The sequence below is a fragment of the Phacochoerus africanus genome, chromosome 2 (assembly GCF_016906955.1).
Source record: "Phacochoerus africanus isolate WHEZ1 chromosome 2, ROS_Pafr_v1, whole genome shotgun sequence".
In the NCBI taxonomy this organism is placed as follows: Eukaryota; Metazoa; Chordata; class Mammalia; order Artiodactyla; family Suidae; genus Phacochoerus; species Phacochoerus africanus.
Genome location: NC_062545.1, coordinates 132853062 through 132874686, shown reverse-complemented (window position 1 = coordinate 132874686; position 21625 = coordinate 132853062). Strand labels below are relative to the sequence as shown.

Below are 21625 nucleotides of genomic sequence, written 5' to 3'. Positions count from 1 at the left end.
AGTTTAGGGATACCCATAGTCGAAGCATCTCTGGGTTCTAACTCTCCCCCCAGCCACATTCTTCAACCAAAGCACCTCCCACACAGAGACAGCATGCCTGGTATGAAAACCCTTCTGCTTGCCCAAATCACATCTAGGATCCTCTCCACTCTGCAACTCCCAGGCTTTTCACACTGCCCAAATCTAATCTAGTGCTACCACAGCCCTCTAGCCAGGCCTGTCCACTACTCATCACACCTCCTCTCTCTCACAGTCACTGCCTGACGGGGGAGGCAGCAAGTTCCCGCAAGTGAGACGCTGTTGGGTACCTTCCAGGCTGAAGAGGGGTGGTTATAAGAAAAGGAGCTGGAGATTCTCTAAGTGTCTCTCTTCTCCTCCCCCACCACACTCCACTTCAATAGCAGAATCGAGGCTCCTCGTCTAAGGCGCGCAGGCCCAGGTCCAGAACAACATCAAGACCCAACTTGAGCAGATGTCTAGCACCGCTGGAGAGGAAGGTGCGGGAGTGGGGTTGGGGGCGTGGAGCGGAGCCGAGAGAAATGTGGGACTAAAAGTAGCCCAACCTCTCTCAATCCCTTGGCGTCCTGAGCAGTGCAGTGCCGGCCTGGAGCTTCTCCCTCTTTCAAAGCTGGAAGAGTCTGCGTTACAAGTCAATAAGGCTCTCTACATGGTGCTTGGGGTCGCTCTTCCTGGTCCCTCACGGGAAAACCGATGCCCCCCAGGAAAGGCCGGTGTGCTAACTACAGCCCGGTGCCAGATCCCCAAAGGCAACTCTCAGATCTGGCCCGGGTAGAGGGGCGCACAACACCAGTCATGGGGTCTTAAAGACAACAAGCCTCCAGCGCTGGGCAGGGGTGCGGCGGGAAGCCTCTGTCCCCGCCCCCCAGTACCGCGTGCATTGGCTGGGATCCTCGTCGTCCACGCCCAGCGATCGGCCCGCTTGGCTTGCACGCATGCGCCGGAGCCCGCCGCCGCCGCCGCCGCCGCCGCCGCCGTGGTCGCTTCAGCACCAGGGCCCGGACAGCGGCGCCGCCCACGGGCATGGAAGGTGGTGGCGGCAGCAGCAGCTGCGATCCGGCTCCTGGCCCGGGTCCGGAAGGGGAGCAGCGGCCCGAGGGGGAGCCTTTGGGCCCAGACGGCAGCTCCCCGGACAGGTAGGGGCGGACTGTTCCACAGACCCAGCTCGCAGACTTTCCTAGATCCCCGCCCCAGGTATCCCCAGTAGCCGCCATATGTCGCCCCATTCATTCCCCAGCCCCTCTTAGAGCCCCTTCTGGTGCCTTCAGACTTTCGGCCCTCTTGGCCACGCCCTCGTTCCGCTAGGTCAATTTTCTCTCTCTCAGGTACCCCTTACGGTCAGCCCCCTTCGCTCTCACACCCCCGCCCCCGCCCCCGCCCCTGGACCTGCCCCACCCACAGTTCCTACCTTACCTCTAAGGCCCTGAGTTCCCCGCCCCTGCTGCCTCCAGAACACCTCCCTCTAGGCCCTGCCCCCGCGTCTTCTCAGTAAGCCCCAAGCCTCCAGCAACCTCAGTCCGGGTTCTAGCGTGTCAGTATTCTCCAGGGTGCTGGTGTATTGCAGACGGAAGGCTCGCCAAGGTGTGTGTCCTGGGGGGAGGGCAGACACCCGGTCGCCAAGCTAGGGTCTGTCTTTGTCCCTTACTGTCAGTCTCCAGTCTGCCCGGCATGGCCAGCGGCGCACGTGTGGCAGCCACCTGCACTCTTTGGAGGCGCTGGGTGGCCAGGCTCTGAGGCTCAGGTGGAGGTCGGTACAGTCCCTGAAGGAGCACCAGGCTGGCTGGCGGGACAGAAGGAAGACCTTTCATTGAGATCCCAGACCTTGGTGCCTTTCTCCACCATATGTGTGAGGGAACAGCCCAGCCAGGTAGCAATATGGCGCAATTTCTGTGCCCTGCTTGGTCTGCCTCCTCCAAAATCCCTCCCCTAACATGACACTGCTTCTCTCTTCTGCATGGCCTGAAATAAGAAGCATTCTTTGGGGGCAAAAGCAGAGGTGGATTTCCCCAGTTAAAATGTACATTCTGTACCTCAGAGTGAAGAGGAGGCCCCTCAAGTGGGGAGAAATGTTTTATTTTCTCTACTGTTAGCACATCAACCTGGGTAGATTTAGCTACCTTTTGGTCTGAAAGACATAGAACTTTCTTCAGTGGGTAAAGCACAGGATGAATGTGTTCCATAGACCAGAGGGCTGCCTAGGACTATGGCCTGACTAAAGAGCCAAGAGTGGGCAAAGCAGGGACAGCGACAGAGCAGGGTAGGGGTCAGAAGCATCCCTAGAAGGGGCTGGAGAATCATTTTCTGCCTTGAATATTTTGCCAAGGATCAGCCCTCTTTGGTCTCACTTTCCCTGCACATGGGGGTCAATACTTGAGTGTAAGAAGCACTGCTCTCTTCTAGCAAATCTCTGAGACCTCTGACCCCTCACTGCACTTCCCCAGAGACTCTGGACAAATCAGGCAAAGAGACTCGTTTCAATTAAAAACAACAAATATATTTCTGCTGAACTAAGTGGAACTCTGGGGGAGGAATAAGACAGCACACACACACACATTTCTTTATTAATGCATTGACTACGGGGCAATTTGAAATAGTTCATTCTTGGAGTTCCCATCATGGCTCCGTGGTTAAAACCTGACTAGTATCCATGAGAATGCAGGTTCCATCCCTGGTCTTGCTCAGTGGGTTTAAGGATCTGGCATTGCCGTGAGCTGTGGTGTAGGCTGCAGATGCGGCTCGGATCTGTAGCTGTGGTGTAGGCTGGCAGCTACAGCTCCAATTCGACCCCTAGCCTGGGAACCTCCATATGCCGCAGGTGAGGCCCTAAAAAGACAAAAGACAAAAAAGAAAGAAAGAAGGAAAAAGAAAGAAAGAAAGAAAGAAAGAAAGAAAGAAAGAAAGAAAGAAAGAAAGAAAGAAAGAAAGAAAGTTCTTTGTGTTTTTCAAATTACCATTTTATTTTCCTAGTGGTGTGAACAGCTCCCCACTTGTCCTGGCCACTCTGAGGGATCATACAGATGTCCATATGGCTATGTATCTGGGGCTTGGGGGCATGGTTAATACACATGTACATTTGCCTTTTATGGGGCTCCCAAGTTGAGGGTTCTGTGTCTGGGGCACTATTAGCCAGGCCCTGACTGCTGTGACTTTGGCCTTTGAGGAGACCTGTGTCATCACTTTCCATTCCCCTACCTATGTGCCCTAGTCACTTGGCTTATAGACCAGTGGGCCCAGGCAGGCAGCCCAGGAAATTGCTCATCCCAGTCAGAGCCAAGGAACTGAGAGAGTGAGAATGAAAGCTCCCTGGGGAGGCAAGGCCTAGGGTGCTTAACTCCTATAATTACTAGATCTCCTGAGAAGAGAGGGCAGCAGGGGCTGGCACAGAAAGCTTTTATTCTGAGAAAAGTTTGGCTCTTCTTGGGAGGGCTAAGATAAAGACTCGGTTCTACAACAGTCAGAATGTTTCAAATTCTGCCACATTCTCAATGATGGACACAGTCAAGAGGAGTAAGATCCTAGGACCCTGGAGAGGGGTAGAAGGGATTGAAAGGAAGAGGCTGGGACTAGGGAGACCCCAGTAGAAGCAAACTGGTGGTGGAGGCTGGAATCCCCTTGAACAGGAGTCAGCTAAAGAAGAGGGGGGCTTATGAGATTTGGTAGACTGGTTAAGGAAGAGTGCTCCTGTTCTCTGTAGCACTCCCTGGAATGCTGGCTTCCCTTAATGAAAAAGAAACCTATGGATTTCCTGTTGTGGCTCAGCGGAAAGGAATCTGACTAGTAACCATGAGGATGCAGGTTCAATCCCTGGCCTCATTCAGTAGGTTAAGGATCCAGCATTGCCATGAGCTGTAGTATAGGTTGCAGATGAAGCTTGGACCCGGCATTGCTGTGGCTGTGGCATAGGCTGGCAGTTGTAGCTCTTATTAGACCCCTAGCCTGGGAACCTCCACATGCCGAGGGCAAGGCCCTAAAAAGACAAAAAACAAAAAGAAACTGATACTCCAAATGGGGGCCTGGCTCACTGGCCTCACTTCTCACTGAGTGCTCTAAGGCTGTGGGTGGCTGAAATAAGCACCCTGGCTGCCCCAACCTCCTGACTCTGGAAGGCAGTCCCACTCTAAAGAGGGAGACCTAGACTAGTGGGTCACATTCATGCCTTCAAGATCCAACCCAAACCAAGCACAGTACCCAGCATGTGTCAAGTGCTCAAAAAAGACCTGCGGAATAAAAAAATCTCAAAGAAGTAGATGACCACACTTATACACACAAACTCAGATCATTTGTCCAGCTTCTCTTTGGCCTATGGGGATGGGCCTGTAAGGTCTTTTATCTGCCAGGACACTGGTTGCTGTGCTGTTATTTTTTTATTTTTTTATTTTTATTTTTTGGCATTTCTTGGGCCGCTCCCACGGCATATGGAGGTTCCCAGGCTAGGGATCTAATCAGAGCTGTAGCCACCGGCCTACGCCAGAGCCACAGCAACGCGGGATCAGAGCCACATCTGCGACCTACACCACAGCACACGGCAACGCCGGATCCTTAACCCACTGAGCAAGGGCAGGGATCGAACCCGCAACCTCATGGTTCCTAGTCGGATTCGTTAACCACTGCGCCACGACGTGAACTCCCTGTGTTATTAATTTTATGGGGTCACCTGAGGTCTTGTTTGAGAACAACTATAATCAAATTCTTATTTTTCTAAATGTTCAGTTGTCTTTTTTTTTTTTTTTTTAATGCAGTGATTTAAATCATGAGACAAATTTCAATGCAGCTTTTGGGTAACGAAAAGTAAAGTACTTATATATGTAGTGTGAGTCCCAAGGTGTGAGAAGTTCTCAAATGGGGATATGTTAGCTGAGGTGCCTAAAGAGGTCAAATTATAAGTATAAATATACTTAAACACCATGCTCCCTGCAGCCCTAAGTGTAGGAAGAGGCAGGAAAGCAAATGGCTTCCCCCTGCCAGGCACCTCACTAATGTTACCTCAGTTAATTTCTGTACTACACCTGAGGGGAGGACATTATCATACCCTTGCTCAATAGACAAGGATGCCAATGCTCCAAGAAGTGTGTGTTCTTTCCCAAAGCCCCAGGGCTAAAGAATGATGGAGCCAGGATCCTGCCTCCACTGCTCCCCCATTTAAAAAAAAAAAATTTTGTGGCCACACCTGCAGTATATGGAAGTTCCCAGGCCAGAGACTGAATCCGAGCCACAGCTGGGATCTACAGCACAGCTGTGGCAATGCAGGATCCTTTGACCCACTGAGCAGAGCCAAGGATCAAACACGCACCTCAGAGGAGACCTGAGCCTCTGCAGGAGGCTTCTTAACCCACTGCCCATAGGGGGAACATCTGCTCCCCCATTTTTGTCTCAGCATGGAGGTTATCTCCTGCCCCCCCCATATTACCCCACCACCACCACCCCTGAAACTGTCTGCCATCCAGCCTTCCGGGAGGAGAGGAAGAGCTTGCCCATTTTTTCCAGTTCCTCTACTTGGTCTCTGGGCAGAACCCAGCCTCTGTGGGCAATGTGCACTTGCCACCACAGCCAGGACTCTGGCCCACGGCCCCTTCAGCAGTCCAGCAGGCAAGACTGGAAGCCAGGGTTGGCTCGGCATAGACCCAGCTCTCCCAAGGGAGCTATGCAAGTTCTGGTAGGCCAGGTGAGCCAGGCAGATGGGGGAGGGGAGGAGACTCGCTGGCCGGCCCAGCACCCTCTGGGAAACCCCCCATGGCCCTCAGGCGCTCTGTTCCATCCTAGGTCTGGCAGTCCTGCACTAAGGTGGGACTCCACCTCCCCCTACACCCAAGGAGTGGGGCTGGGTCCATGCACAGAGTGCTGCCCTCATGAGTAATTTGGAAAGAGGAATCGGCGTTCCTGTTGTGGCTCAGCGGTAACAAACCCAACTAGTATCCATGAGGTTTTGGGTTCGATCCCTGGCCTCGCTCAGTGGGTTAAGGATCTGGTGTTGTTGTGAGCTGTGGTGTAGGTTGCAGATGTGGCTCGGACCCCAAGTTGCTGTGGCTGTGGTGGAGGCCAGCAGCTGTAGCTCCGATTCCACCCCTAGTGTGGGAACCTCCATATGCTGCAGGAGTGCCCCCCCCAAAAAAAAGAAAAGAAAAGAAGGAAGCAAGGAGGGTATGTAACTATGGTTGACTTCTGCCCGGCAAGTTCCTTGCTGGGGAGAGGTTCCAACTCCCTCTCCCAACCATGCACACCCTTTCAGAGCAAACCTTCTGCCCCAAGGCCTAGGTTTGGTGGAAAGGCAGTAACTGCCGCTGCCAAACTTTTCCTGATGCCCCCACCCCTGTTGGGCCCTCCTCTGGCCCCTTCAGCCCTCTGTGACTTCCTCTTTCACAGAACTCAACTGGCTTATTCAGCCCAGCACCACTATTAGCAGCCTGTCCCTCACTCAGCATTAATTCAACAAAAATCTCTTGGGCACCCTCTGTGCACTGAGGCCAGACAGATTAACAAATGCATCAGGTCCTGCTCTCCCAAAGCTCACCTTCCATAGGAGAGACAGGCAGTGAACATGACAATATATAATATAGTGTCCGGTTGTGACAAATGCTAGGAAGAAATATAAAGCAGGTAGGGGGACAGGGAGCTGATGGGTGATTGTTTAGTCAGGAAGGATGTCTCTAAGAAGGTAATGGTGTGAGCTGTGCAATCATCTGGGGAGGAGCATCCCAAGCAGCAGGACGAGAACATTCAAAGGCTCTAAGGTGGGAACAAAAGTGCAGCAGGTGCTCAATAAACATCTGACAAGAGGATGAAGAGATAGTTACAGCAGAAATAGCACAGGGCTGCAAGTCAGAACCAGGTTCAAGGCCCAGCTCTTCAGGGCTCACTGAACCTCAGGTTTCAAATCTGTAAAAGAAGGAAAGTACTTCCTCTGCAGGGTTTTTAAAGGAGTAAATAAGATCATAGAATGTGTTTGGGGGGTGGGGTGTTCCCATCGTGGCTCAGTAGTAATGAATACAACTGGTATCCATGATGACGAGTGTTCGATCCCTGGCTCTGCTCAGTGGGTTAAGGATCTGGCGATGCTTTGAGCTATGGTGTAGGTCACAGATGTGGCTCGGATCCCGAGTTGCTATGGCGGTGGTGTAGGCCAGTAGCTGCAGCTCTGATTCAGCCCCTAGCCTGGGAACTTCTATAAGCCTCAGGTGCAGCCCTAAAAAGACCAAAAAAGAAAAAAAGAATGTTTTTGGGTGCAGGGACAGATGATTGATTGAGACAATGAACCCCAAGAACTAGGCAGGGGAGACCCAGAGCCCTACCTTCCCAGTTTCTCCCCTGGACTAGTAACAGAACAACCCAAGCCCCATCTCCTCAGCTCAGCTTACGGAGCAATGCTATCTCCCATCCACATTTTCTGTGCCTCCTCTCTCTGCAGGTCCCAGAGCAAGGCTGTGGCCCCCGAAGCAAGCCCAGAAAGAAGCTGCTCCCTCCACAGCTGCCCCCTGGAGGATCCTTCCAGTTCTTCAGGACCCCCACCAGCAACTTCCACCCTCCAGCCTGTGGGCCCTTCCAGCCCCTTGGCCCCTGCCCATCTCACCTATCCACGGGCACCACAGGAATACCGGGGTGGCAGCTCCCTGCCAGGGCTTGGGGATCGGGCAGCACTGTGCTCCCATGGCTCCAGCCTCAGCCCTTCCCCAGCCCCCTCGCAGCAGGATGGGGCTTGGAAGCCACCATCTGTGCAGCACCATGTGGTCAGCGTCAGGTAAGGAGATGTCCAGCAGCCTGCCAGCTACCCTGGTAGGTGGAGCAGGGCTTGAAAGTGGGGCTGACTCACCCCAGGCTCTGGACTTCTTCACGAGGAGGCAGCCAGGATGCCCACTGCCTCTGATGGAGGAAGAAGCCTAGATGGAAGATGAAGGAAGGGAGCTTGGGAGTGGGAAGGCCTAAAAGGGGTAATGCCATCTTCCTCTATCCTCTACCCCTACCGCAACCTCCCACCCTGCAAGAGGACTCTGGTGAGCAAGTGTCTTTTCTTCTCTTCCATAGGCAGGAACGGGCCTTCCGGATGCCAAAGAGGTAGGCCTGGGCCTTCTCTGGATCCCTAGGGTGACCAGGCCAGTGCTCAGTTTAGCCCCACCATTTACTCTTGGTGGCTTCTAAGCTCACCCACCCCCTCCTGCTACCACACCCAACATCAAATCATGTGGGCTCTCTTCCTCTTTCCCAGCTATTCCCAGCTGATTGCTGAGTGGCCAGGGGCTGTGCTGCTGCTGTGCCTGGCTGTGATCCTCCTCTGCACCCTCGCTGGACTGCTGGGAGGCCAGCTACCCGATTTCTCCAAGCCCTTGCTGGTGAGGGGCCAAGGGGAGGGACAGGGACCCCCATTCTGGTCAGCTCAGCTCATCCAGGGCAGAAAGTTGGAGTGGCCCAGCTGGGAGTGGAGTGGCAATGGCGGGTTCTCCAGAGAGAGAGTTGGGGAGGTGGTATAGAGGTAATACTTATGTCCACCAGTCCAGGCCAGGCCCTCTCTGCTCCAGGGACCCAAAGAGGCAGAGCCAAGAAGGGAGAAGGAGAACTTCCCCTCCTGCCTGATCTTCTCTTCCCTCCTCCCCTGCAGGGCTTTGAGCCTCGCGACACGGACATTGGGCGCAAGCTAGTGGTCTGGAGAGCATTGCAGGCCCTGACAGGCCCCAGGAAGCTGCTTTCTCTTTCCCCAGACCTAGAGCTGAACAGGTAATAGGTTCCCATCTTTCCACTCTTACGGGAACAGGGGAAAGAATGAGGTCTCCAGAGAGGAGCCAAAGGCAAGTCAGAGGGCCTTGCTGGGGCCCCTGGGCAGTGGTGTCTGGCCTCCTCTGAGCATCCCCACCCCGCCCCAGCCCCTCGATGGTGCCTGGCATACATCTTCTCTCTACCTCAGCTCAAACCCCCACACCACTCTGAGTCCTGCTCCCTGGAGCAGTGCCCAGGAGAGCATGCTCCGGCCTCGAAGGATGGTGGAGCCCCTGGACCACAGGCAGGAGAGCTTCTTCTGTGGCCCCCCTGGTAAGCTGCAGCCTGACAAGTTCATAGCTTTAGTGGTGGTTCTCTTCCTTGTCCCCTACTAGATCAGGAGGGCCCCAGAGAACAGCTGGGAAGATGAGACAGGTTTCAGGTGCTCAGCCAATCAGAGGCAAGCTGGGTGGGGGTGGGGCACAGGGGAAGGATGAAGGGCCAGGATCAGGCAGCCACAGCACAAGTTTCAGACTCCTGTGAATCTGAGCCTCATATGGCCCTGGGTAAGCATCTTCCCTTTAGTGGGCCCAGGACCTGGGGCCAAAAGGCTGAGCTCTGGGTGATGTGTTGCAGAGAAGAGCTACGCACAGCTGGTGTTCATGTCCACCTCAGCGGGCAGCCTGTGGAACCTGCACGCCATCCATTCCATGTGTCGCATAGAAAAGGATCAGGTGAGCTGGATGGGGAGGTGCCAGAGGCTGGGAGGGAACCAGGGATACCAGGGACCTACCTGATCATAAGTTGAGCCAGAACTGCCAGGCTGGACTGGGGAGGAGCACTCCTTGCTTTAAAAAGTATTGCAACCCTGGAGTTCCCGTTGTGGCTCAGTGGTTAACGAACCTGACTAGTATCCATGAGGACTTGGGTTTGATCCCTGGCCCCACTCAGTGGGTTAAGGATCTGGTGCTGCCGTGAGCTGTGGTATAGGCTGGCAGCTACAGCTCCAATTCAACCCCTACTGCAACCCTGCTGAGAGGCTTTGGTTTGGGGTGGGGAGAGAAGAGTCAGCTGTTTTCAAAAAGAGCCAAGACACAGGTGCTGGAAGACAGACCCTGCAGACCCTGAAGATTTTCAAAAGGTCCTAAAAAGGAGCCTCAGGAGCTATAGAGGAGGCCCCAGCCCAAGGCCCAAACCTTCATCAACCCAAGCAGTGTCAATCCACTCGTGCTAACTGGAGAACCATGTACCATAACATGTGAAGAAAGGTTTGCTACTAAAAACAGTATGAATACCACTGAGTAACTGAAGCCGCTCACTTCCACACAGGAGTATTTCAAGTACCAAAAGACATTGATTAAGATTATGTGCTCTAGGAGTTCCCGTCATGGTACAGTGGTTAACGAATCCAACTAGGAACCATGAGGTTGCAGGTTTGATCCCTGGCCTTGTTCAGTGGGTTAAGGATCCAGCATTGCCGTGAGCTGTGGTGTAGGTTGTCGACACAGCTCAGATCCTGCATTGCTGTGGCTCTGGCATAGGCTAGCAGCTACAGCTCCGATTAAACCCCTAGCCTGGGAACCTCCATATGCCACGGGAGAGGCCCTAGAAATGGCAAAAAAAAAAAAGATCATGTGCTCTAGGTGTTCCCCCTGTGGTGCCAGGATGCAGGGTTGATCCCTGGCCTCATACAGTAGGTTAAAGGATCTGGTGGCATTGTAGGTCACAACTGTGGCTCAGATCTGATCCCTGGCCAGAGAACTCCATATGCTGCAGGGCAGCCAAAAATAAAAATTTAAAAAACAGCATGTGTCCTGTAGTTAGATGCCAGAATTCAAAGCCTTAGCTGTGTGACTTCGGGCTCATTTCTTAACCTCTTAGTGCCTCAGTCTTTGTATCTATGAAATGAGAATAATAATGGTATTTTCGTCACAGGGATGTTGTGATGATGAAACAAGACAGAGTTTGTAAAAATATGGCATACTGACTGACAGTTGTAATCCCTCAATAAATGTTACTATTGTCAACATGATCTCAGGCCCACTGCTATACAGCCAGTTGACAGCAGTACGGGGCCTCTGATTCCCAGGCCGGCATTCTCTGTAACTTACACCACCTGTTGTGATGGCAAGAGCAGGGTGGAAGGGATAAAAACAGGCATGAGGTCTGAAACCCTGTCCCTCAGAATGTGGATGGGGGTAGGGGGCTAGTGGCAGTGACCCTGATCCTGGAATGTTTTGACCTCCCCTTTTCCCAATGTTTGCTTCTGGTTCCTGGACACTTGCATCTGTGGCTGCCACTTCCATACCTACTCCTGACTCAGGCAGTGCAGAGTTTGGGGGGTGTGACCTGCTGGGGTCCTTAGGGTAAGACTTCTCAGGCTGAGGCCTCAGGCAGCATTCCTGATGCTCCTCTTTGATGGAGTCCAGATGTAGCTGCTGGACCTGGGCCTGACCAGTCAGGTTTTGCTGGGCAGTCAAGATGACTCTCTGCCTCTGCCCCGCAGCCTGAAAGGAGCTGAGAGGGCCTTGGATAGCGGTGGGGAAATCTAGGCCCCTGCACTTCCCCTGAGCTCTCTTCCACTGTGTGTGCCCTCCAGATTCGCTCCCATACCCACTTTGGGACTCTGTGCCAGCGTACAGCAGTGAACGAGTGCTGCCCCAGCTGGTCTCTGGGCAATTATGTGGCCGTGCTCTCCAACCGCTCCTCCTGCCTGGATACCACTCAAGCTGACACAGCCCGCACACTGGCCCTGCTGCGGGCCTGTGCCCTCTACTACCACCGCGGTGCCCTGGTGCCCTCCTGTCTAGGACCCGGGAAGGACAAGCCCCCACGCTGTGCTCAGATTCCCACCAAGTGCTCCCAGAGCAGTGCTGTCTACCAACTCCTGCACTTCCTGCTGGACAGGGACTTTCTGAGTCCTCAGACTGCTGACTACCAGGTACCCTCCCTCAAGTACAGCCTGCTCTTCCTGCCCACCCTTAAGGGTGCTTCCATGATGGGCATCTACCTGGATCGCCTAGCTTCCCCCTGGAGGCTCTCTGACAACTACACATCCATCACTGGCATGGACCTGGGCCTCAAGCAGGAGTTGCTGCTGCACTACCTGGCCCAGGATACAGTGTACCCCTTGCTGGCCCTGGTTGCCATCTTCCTCAGCATCGCCCTCTACCTGCGCTCCCTCTTCCTCACACTCATGGTGCTGCTAGGGGTGTTGGGCTCCCTGATGGTTGCCTTTTTTCTTTACCGAGTGGCCTTCCGAATGGCCTACTTCCCCTTCGTCAATCTGGCGGCCCTCGTCCTGCTCAGCAGCGTCTGTGCCAACCACACCCTCATCTTCTTCGACCTGTGGTGCCTCAGTAAGAACCAGCTGCCCGCTAGCGGCCTGGCGCAGCGCGTGGGCCGCACCATGCACCACTTCGGCTACCTGCTGCTGGTCTCAGGCCTCACCACAGGTGCAGCCTTCTACGCCAGCTACTTGAGCCGTCTCCCGGCCGTGCGCTGCTTCGCGCTCTACATGGGCACGGCCGTGCTGGCGCACCTGGCGCTCACGCTGGCCTGGCTGCCCTCCTCCGCCGTGATCCACGAGCGCTATCTGGCGCGCAGCTGTGCATCCCGGGCGCGGGGTCCATGGGTCGGCAGCGCGCCGCGGCGACTGGCCCTGGCGCTGCACCGGCGGCTCCGCGGCCTCCGGAGGGCGGCCGCCAGCACCTCCCGCCTGCTCTTCCAGCGCCTCCTGCCCTGTGGCGTCATCAAGTTCCGCTACATCTGGATCTGCTGGTTCGCCGCGCTGGCGGCTGGGGGCGCTTACATCGCCGGTGTCAGCCCCCGTCTGCGGCTGCCCACGCTGCCGCCGCTCCGCGGCCAGGTCTTCCGGCCCAGCCACCCTTTCGAGCGCTTCGACGCTGAGTACCGCCAGCAGTTCTTGTTCGAGCGGCTGTCTCAAGGCGAGGGCGGCCACATGCCCGTGGTTTTGGTGTGGGGCATCCTGCCCGTGGACACTGGTGACCCCCTGGACCCTCGCAGCAACAGTTCGCTGGTGAGTGACCCTGCCTTCTCGGCCAGTAGTCCTGAGGCCCAGCGTTGGCTGCTGGCCCTCTGCCACAGAGCTCGGAATCAGAGCTTCTTTGGGACCCAGCCGGAGGGCTGGCCCACACTGTGCTTTGTGGAGGCCCTCCAGCGCTGGATGGAGAGCCCCGGTTGTGCCCGCCTGGGGCCAGGCCTCTGCTGTGGCCACTCAGGCTTCCCCTGGGCCCCCCAGCTTTTCCTGCACTGCCTCAAGATTATGGCTCTGGAGCAAGGCCCGGAGAGCACCCGGGACCTAGGGCCCCGCTACAATACCCAGGGTGGCCTAGTGGCTATGGTCCTGCAGTTCCAGACCAACTTCCAGTATAATCCAGACTACAGCCAAGCCCACCACTTCTACACTGAGGTCAGCCACTGGCTGGCAGCCGAGCTGGGCAGGGCACCTCCAGGCCTCCGCCGGGGTTGGTTCACCAGCCGTCTGGAGCTGTACAGCTTGCAGCACAGCCTGAGCACGGAGCCTGCTGTGGTGCTGGGCCTGGCCCTAGCCCTGGCCTTTGCCACACTGCTACTGGGCACCTGGAATGTTCCGCTCAGCTTGTTCTCTGTGGCGGCTGTGGCTGGCACCGTGCTGCTCACTGTGGGACTCCTGGTTCTGCTCGAGTGGCAGCTCAACACTGCTGAGGCCCTCTTTCTTTCTGCCTCTGTGGGCCTCTCAGTAGACTTCACTGTCAACTACTGCATCTCCTATCACCTGTGCCCCCATCCTGACCGCCTGAGCCGTGTAGCCTTCTCTCTGCGCCAGACCAGCTGCGCCACGGCAGTGGGAGCTGCCGCCCTGTTCGCGGCTGGTGTGCTTATGCTGCCTGCCACAGTGCTGCTCTATCGCAAGCTGGGCATTGTCCTCATGATGGTAAAGTGCGTCAGCTGCGGCTTTGCCAGCTTCTTCTTTCAATCTCTCTGCTGTTTCTTTGGACCAGAGAAGAACTGTGGGCAGATCCTCTGGCCTTGTGCCCACCTGCCATGGGACGCTGGAACTGGGGAGCCTGGTGGGGAGAAGGCAGGCCGCCCACGACCAGGACCAGTAGGAGGAGCGCCCGGGTCCTGTTCAGAGCAGTACGAGTTACAGCCCCTGGCACGACGCCGGAGCCCCAGCTTTGACACCAGTACAGCCACCAGCAAGCTTTCTCACCGGCCCTCAGTGCTCTCTGAGGATCTGCAGCTGCATGATGGCCCTTGCTGCTCCCGGCCCCCGCCAGCCCCCGCCTCCCCACGGGAGCTGTTCCTGGACCACCAGGTGGTCTTCAGCCAGTGCCCAGCCCTGCAGACCTCCTCCCCCTATAAGCAGGCTGACCCTGGTCCCCAAAGCCGGGCCAGGCCAGACTCACAAGGGCAGAAGGCTGAGCCCCTGCAGGCCTCACCAGAAGCACCAGCCCACTCCCCCAAGCCCCAGCCCCAGGTAGTGGAGCCTCCTGATTGCCTCTGCTCCTCAGCCAGCACCCTGGAAGGGCTCAGCGTTTCCGATGAGACCTGCCTCAGCACCTCTGAGCCCAGTGCCCGTGTGCCGGGTTCTGTGAGTGCCTCCCCGGAGGACCTGGACGAAACTGAGCAGACAGTACCTGAGCGGGGCCAGCTGAACGGGAAGCGGGACACCCTGTGGCTGGCGCTGAGGGAGTCTGCTTACGACCCATCACTGCCTGCATCCCACCAGAGCAGCTCATCCTGGAAGGGCCGTGGGGGACCAGGAGACAGCAGCCCTGTGGTGTTGCCCAACAGCCAGCCAGATCTGCCAGACGTTTGGCTGCGCAGACCCAGCACCCACACTTCAGGCTACAGTAGCTGAGGGAGGCCCAGGGAGTGCCTGGGGCGCAGAGCCTGTCAGGGATGAGCAGGCAGGGCCAGCACCAGGCTGGAGCCTAATGATGTTTCCCCACGTCCTCATGGAGAGGTCTTACCCTCCAGCTGTGGATTTTAAACCCTACCAGATGTTCCAGCCTTGGGCTGCTGCTTACTCCCCACATCTGGAGGATTCAGTCGGGGAGGGGGGTGTCTTTGGAGTGAAAGGCCAAGTTCTCCTTGTGACCTGCTGAGGGCTCGTCTGCCCACATGGTGCCAACCTAGGCACCCCACCTCTGGAAGGGGGAAGGCCAGGTGTGTAGCTGTATGTATCAGGGGAGGCTGACCTGGCCCCCCTGCCAAGCAGCAAGATTCAGTGGGACTAAGGGACCCAGTCCTTGGGATCCTGCCGGAACACCTCACCAACCAAAAGAGCCCTGAGAAACCTCAGCAGCCTCTTGGGCCTCACACCTTCAGGGGCTCTTTATCAGGACTTCTCTGTGAGAGGCTTCTCTGGGCCAGAGTTGGGCTGGAGCATCTGTCCTGAACTGCCTGCCCACCTCACATACCCCCATTAGACCAGAAATTTGTCAAGGCCAGGCAGAGAAATGGCTGCTGGGAATGAAGCAGGAAGAGGATGAATAGTCAGCCTCAGAGCATCCCTAAATCGCTGGGTGGTCCCTCATGGGAAGCTGCTCTGGCACAGATGGGACAGGTCCTCTCCCCATTAAGAATCCCTTGCATCCTGCATCTTTTAGTTTGCAGAACACTTCCACACCCATCGCTTCCTAGGAATCTCACCACTTCCATATGTGGTAGCCCACAGTTGGTCAGGTCCTTTTGCTTCCAATTTACAGGCAAAGGTATTGAGACTAAATAAGGTTAAGTGATTTACACCAAGTCACACAGCTAGTAAGTGGCAGAGCAAGATTTCCTGACTCACTCCACCGCAACTTCCATGCACCTCCTTCTTACCTGCCCTGATCTTTCACCTCTGACACCCTCTAGCAACCTGCTTGCAGGTGTTTTTTGAGTAAACTCCCCTGTCTCCACCTTAAGCCTCCATCTCCAGAATGAGCTAAACTCTGAGCAAGGCTGGAGTTCCTCTGAATCTCCCCTGTGCTTCCCTTCCCGCTCCAGCCATGAGGCATCCCGAGTGACCTGATTCCCCAGGTCAGGGGCAGGGGCAGAGGCACTCTTCCATGCCCATAGTATGTGGAGAGCCCCTGCCAGTGGAGGCACTGAGGGCAGCAGAGGTTGAGCAGAGTTCAGTGAAGGCAGGAACTCAGGCCTGCCCTCTTTAGGAATAAGTTTAAAGCTGTTTTACAAGTCAGGGCCCCAACTTCCTAAGGACAAGTCTCTTGGGGGCACTCAGACTACAGGCGGACGCCCCCTCCCCAAAGCAAAGGGTCTCTCTGGACGTTTTGTCCCATGTGAGAGCTCATGACACCTGGAGCATTGGCAAGTTTACTAAACACCTATGGCACTGCAAGGGGACAGGAATGTGGAGGGATTATCGAAACTCTGCCCTCAGAGCTCGCCCTCTAGCTGAGGAAACAGTTCATGTGTACACACAGGCATCCATGGGTCACTGATGGCACCATGCAGCATGCACTGAAGGCCATATGCCTGTTACCCTGAGTATTGCTGGAGCTCTAGTACCCAGGACTGGTAACCAGGAAGGCTTCCTGGAGGAGGAATGGCTTGAGCTGTGCTTCAGACATCCAAGTGTCTCAGTCAGGGAGGGACCTTATCAGTTATTCTAGAAGATTTCAAACTTTGTAGCCTCAGGATCCTTTCTTCAAAGAATCCCTGTGTGGAAACAGTATATAAAACAGATAAAAAGCAGTGACACTGGTGGGTTCTGGATGGGGGAGTACGGAGCCAAATCAGCCTCCTTCTCTCCTATACCTCCCAGGGGACCCTGGGGAAACCCTGAAGCTCCTGGCAGCTCCAAAGAATGTGGTGTGAAAACCACGGATCCAGGTCATTTCGTGGGTGAGAGGTGAAAGATTTTTCTGGGGCCAGTCTGCGGCAGGGCTGGAGGCAAATCAGGGGATGTTTTTTGTTCTGTTTTGTTCTGTTTTCCTATGTTGTTGAGAGCTACCTCCCACTCCAAGTAGCCCAGGAGAAATGGGGCAGGAACTCCAGTGAGATGGAGGAGTTATGGAAGAGAAAATGCCACGGGAAGGAATGACGGGGTTAGGTCGGCTCCTTCGAATGTTAAGTACATTAAACCCACTTGACTCCTGACATCAGGAAGGAGAAGCAGTGAGTGGAACTTCACTGGGACCATCTCACTTCATGGCCAAGTGGAATTCAGCCTTTCTGTCCTGGCCTCTCTGTACCATGCACTCTATCCTGTCATCGCACAGCCAGGCCGAGAGAGTTCTGGTCTCAGCTGAGCCCGCCAGCCAGAGGGAGGAAAAGGTGAGCCCTTCCTGAGCATGAGCTGAAGTCTGGCCTTGACTCGATCGAGAGTCCAGCATCTTAGTTGCCTCTCAGCAACTCCCCATGGCTCTTCTGCCCCGTGTTGTGGGAGGGCAGCTGGGCCCTGGATGCAAAGAACCTGCTCGCCACATCCTCTTTCATGTCTTGCAGCTCCTGTCCCAGACACATTGGTGTCTGGGACAGGAGCTTCAAAAACTTAGCCTAGGGGAGTTCCCGTTGTGGTGCAGTGGTTAACAAATCTGACTAGGAACCATGAGGTTGCAGGTTCGATTCCTGGCCTTGCTCAGTGGGTTAAGGATCTGGCGTTGCTGTGAGCTGTGGTGTAGGTCGCAGACGTGGCTCTGATCCCGCGTTGCTGTGGCTCTGGCATAGGCCAGCGGCTACAGCTCCAATTGGACCCCTAGCCTGGGAACCTCCATATGCCGAGGGAGCGGCACTAGAAAAGGCAAAAAGACAAAAAAACAAAAAACAAACAAAAAAAACACTTAGCCTGGGGAGTTCCCGTTGTGGTTCAGCGGTAACAAACCCGACTAGTATCCATGAGGACACGGGTCCAATCCCTGGCCTTGCTCAGTTGGTGAAGGATCCAGCCATTGCTGCAAGCTGTGGCGTAGGTCAAAGATGTGGCTAGGGTCTGGCATTGCTGTGGCTGTGGCGTAGTGTGGTAGCTGCAGCTCCAATTCGACCCCTAGCTGGAACTTCCATACCTGATGGTGCAGCCCTTAAAACAAAAACAAAAACAAAAAACCCAAAACTTGGCCTGGAATACAATGGCTGGAATGTTGGAGAGAATATGAAGGGGTGGGCATCAGAGATCTGGGCACAATGGAGGCACTCTTCAAGGATTTCTGGGTCCCCCTTCTTGCAGGCCATGGACACACAACCCTTCAGGAAGGCAGATGAGCCAGAGCAGCTGATGTACTGACTGAGTTTGTTCTTTATGCCACCGGGCCCAAAGGACTGCAAGAACCCAGGAGTAATCCAGAGCCTCACCTCACATCTAGGGAGGCCTGGATCAGGCATCCCACAACACTGAACTATCCCACCCTCCTCTCTAGCCTCAACTTTGGAAAGCATGATTTGAAGCATTTTCCATTTCCTTTGAGTTTCCACAGATCTATTCCATCATGAGTGGTTACAGTGAGTGTATGGCCCTGGACATGTGCTGGGAAGGAGGGGAAAGCCAGTCAAAGCATTCACATTTGCTCTGGAAAATTCAAGAAATGGTTTCTCAACACAGAGACACTTCGTTCCATTCCTCTGGGACTTAAGGTCATTTCTCCTATTTGAGCTCACACCCAGAGCATGAGTATGTGTACTATATGTTTTAAAAATGTAACTTGCAGAGTTTCCATTGTGGCTCAGCAGTAATGAACCCAACTAGTATCCATGAGGATGCAGGTTCAATCTCTGGCTTTGCTCAGTAGGTTTAGGATCCGGTATGGCTGTGAGCTGTGGCGTAAGTCGCAGATGCGGCTCAGATCCCGAGTTGCAGTGGCTGTGGTGTAGGCCAGCAGCTGTAGATCCAATTTGACCCCTAGCCTGGGAACTTACACATGCTGTGGGTGCCACCCTAAAAAGCAAAAAATAAAAAAAAATTAAAATTAAAATATAACTTGCTATAGTTTGTTACTATGAAAAACCCATCATCCTTCCTTGGCTATGACACTTTGGTGACAATATTAGAGATTGATTTGTCTGGCAGAATCTTGGCTATTTACAGCAATATACCCATACCATGGTATTTAGGCAAATCTCAGCTTGAACCTGATTCTGAAAGAGACATCACACAAGAGATTTATAAGCCAAACGCCCTCAGCCTTCTCCAACGCATTCCACTTTCTCCCAGTGCGTGACAAGACAGGGACACAGGTGAGTGGTATTGGGAAAGAAAAAAAATTGGAGAGTTTTTTTCTTCTGTGCTGGTGTCATTTTAGCCTTTGAGAACACACCTGGGCAATGGCAGCTCTCTGGCACCCATGCCGTGCAGCAAGATCCCACTTGCTTGGGGACAGGAAAAACAGACTTTCCTCAACCTTTCTGCCCTCACCCTTGTTCACAGGGATGACAACAACTCAAGCTGTGGAGGTATTTATGCTTAAGAGAAGAAAATTGTAACTCGGTTCACTGGAAAGACAAGAAATAAAAGAAAGCCACTATGTGCTATGTAAATGGCTGGCTGTCCCAAGCCACCCTGTGCTGAAGAGCACTGGAAGGACCTTGATAAACTTAGCATTATCATCAGGCCTCTGTGTGATTATTCATGTTATACATCAACATAGGAAAAAGGCCAGCATTTTACCAAATTCACGAACATCATACAAGAGCTTTAGGATTGATAAAATCGCTGAGTTGGGCAGACTGATTTTGTGAGATTTGAATTCATGACCATCAACTTCAGCTGCAGCCTCAGTCCCACCTAGCAGCTAGCTTCCATTCTAGTTTCTACTTTCCATTCTTTCCAGCGATCATTTCATACTTTGTCTACCTTCCTCAAACACCCAGAAACCCTTCACCTCCTTGCACCCCCTACCTTAAGTAGACAAAAAAAAAAAAAAAAGTCTTCTTCAGAAATAAACCTGGAGGCATCAGAAAGAAATTTCCCTACCTTCAAGACATCAAGCCCCCAGTTTACCTACCCAGCTCTTGACTTCTTCTCTCCCCATCCCTTCTATTACAGAGAGGGAAGCAGTGGAGTTCCCATTTTGGCGCAGTAGAAAATAAATCTGACTAGTATTCATGAGGATGCAGGTTTGATCCCTGGCCTTGCTCAGTAGGTCTGGGATAGGGCATTGCTGTGAGCTGTGGTGTAGGTCAAAGATGCGGCTTGGATCTGGCATTGCTGTGGCTGTGGTGTAGGCCAGTGGCTACAGTTCCATTTTGACCCGTAGCTTGGGAACCTCCATATGCCCCGAGTGAGGCCCTAAAAAGACAAAAGACCAAAAAAAAAAAAAAAAAGACTACTTGACTTGAGAATGCTTGAGGAAGTCCTTGAGACAGCAAAGCAAAACATTATTATAACTGTATTACATATGTTCACATAGCTAAATAGAGATGGGAAATATATATACATATATATATATTTTTTTTTCTTTCTTTTCTGGCCACACTTGTGGCACATAGAAGTTCCCAGGCCAAGGGTTGAATCCAGGCCACAGCTTCAGCTGCACTGGATCCTTTAACCCACTGCACAAGGCCAGTGGCTTGAACCTGCACCTCTGCAGTGAGCAGAGCTGCTGTAGTGGATTCTTAACCCACTACACTACAGTGGGAACGCTGAAGAGGGTACATTTTTAAAATATATATTTTGTAGGGGTACATGAACAAAAGGGTTTGAAGATGCTACTCTAAGTACCATCTGCCTTGCCCCTTTGTGACTTTGCTCCTTTGATCATGCCATCTTCCTCCTGAAGCATCCTTTTCTTCCTCTCAGCTGCTCATTCCCATTAGCACATGTATCCACTGTTATCTACATCTTCGAGAAAACCCTTTCTTGGAGTTCTCATCGTGGCTCAACAGAAACGAATCCAACTAGGAACCATGAGGTTTCGGGTTCTATCCTTGGCCTCACTCAGTGGGTTAAGGATCCGGCATTGCTGTGAGCTGTGGTGTAGGCTGGCAGCTGTAGCTCCAACTGGACCCATAGCCTGGGAACCTCCATATGCCGTGGGTTCGGCCCTAAAAAGCAAAAAAAAAAAAAAGAAAGAAAGAAAGAAAAGAAAACCTTTTCTTGACCCCCACAATGCACCTCCAGTTACTGCTCAATTGCTCTACTACATCCACAAACTCTCTTCTGCACTTGCCGTCGCTGCTTCTTCATCTCTCCTGCACTTTTCAGCCTGTTCCAATGTGGCTTCCACTCCAACCTCTCCACCAAAATTCCTCTTCCTTTACTCACCAATGACTTTTGGGTGTATGAGAGAAAACTTATGCATGAGTTTATTCATTACAGGATTTTGTATACACCAATGACATCTTTGTTGCCAAATTAAATTCTTTAAATTCTCATCTTGCTTGCCCTTGCAGTTATTTTCAATAGTTTACCACTCCCTTCAGCAGTTTACCACTTCCTCCTCCTTAGCTTCTAGGAACTACCCTTTCTGTGTTCTTCTCACCTCTCCAGCACCTCTTTATCAGATTTCTTGGCTGGCACCTTCTTATCACTGCAGTTTCTAAGTACTGCCATTCCTGTCCTTGGTCCTAAGGCTCTCTGTACTTCTGCCCTTGGTGATTTCATCCAATATTATAGTTTTAAATAATACCAATACTCATAATTCACAATAGTATATCTCCAACCCAGACTCTCCTCTGGGCTCAAAGCCTGTATTTCCAGCTGCCCGCTTGACAGCTCCACTGGAATGTCTCAAAGGCATTTCAGATTTACCATGTTCAAAGCTGAATTTTCAGCCCCCACCCCCCCAAACACAAAATAATGACTCTATCCACACAATTATTCAAGCCTGGGAGTCATCTTTAAGCTCTCCCTCTTCCTTACCCCTCCTTCCCCCATATCCAGTCTAATACTGAGTCCTGAGATTCTGCTTCCAAAAGCTGTCTTAATTGCGTCTGCCTCTCTCCATCTCCACCACCACTATCATCTCAGCCAAACCACCAT

General features: G+C 53.4%; 1 protein-coding gene across 1 annotated transcript; it reads left to right on the top strand.

Annotated features, from left to right (window-relative positions):
* The first annotated feature begins 965 nt into the window (after positions 1–965).
* DISP2 (dispatched RND transporter family member 2) lies at positions 966–16886 on the top strand. Its single transcript, XM_047766711.1, has 8 exons — positions 966–1154; positions 7421–7750; positions 8035–8064; positions 8216–8339; positions 8606–8721; positions 8909–9033; positions 9337–9434; positions 11300–16886. The coding sequence occupies exons 1-8, from the start codon at positions 1042–1044 to the stop codon at positions 14564–14566; spliced, it is 4203 nt and encodes a 1400-aa protein (XP_047622667.1). The 5' UTR covers positions 966–1041; the 3' UTR covers positions 14567–16886.
* Positions 16887–21625: the final 4739 nt, after the last annotated feature.

Bases quoted from the DNA above. Each gene is read 5' to 3' on its own strand.
- DISP2 (XM_047766711.1), top strand. From the start codon at position 1,042: ATGGAAGGTGGTGGCGGCAGCAGCAGCTGCGATCCGGCTCCTGGCCCG. The intron at 8,722-8,908 runs GTAATAGGTTCC...TCTCTACCTCAG, and splicing joins CCAGACCTAGAGCTGAACAG to CTCAAACCCCCACACCACTC. The intron at 9,034-9,336 runs GTAAGCTGCAGC...GATGTGTTGCAG, and splicing joins CTTCTTCTGTGGCCCCCCTG to AGAAGAGCTACGCACAGCTG.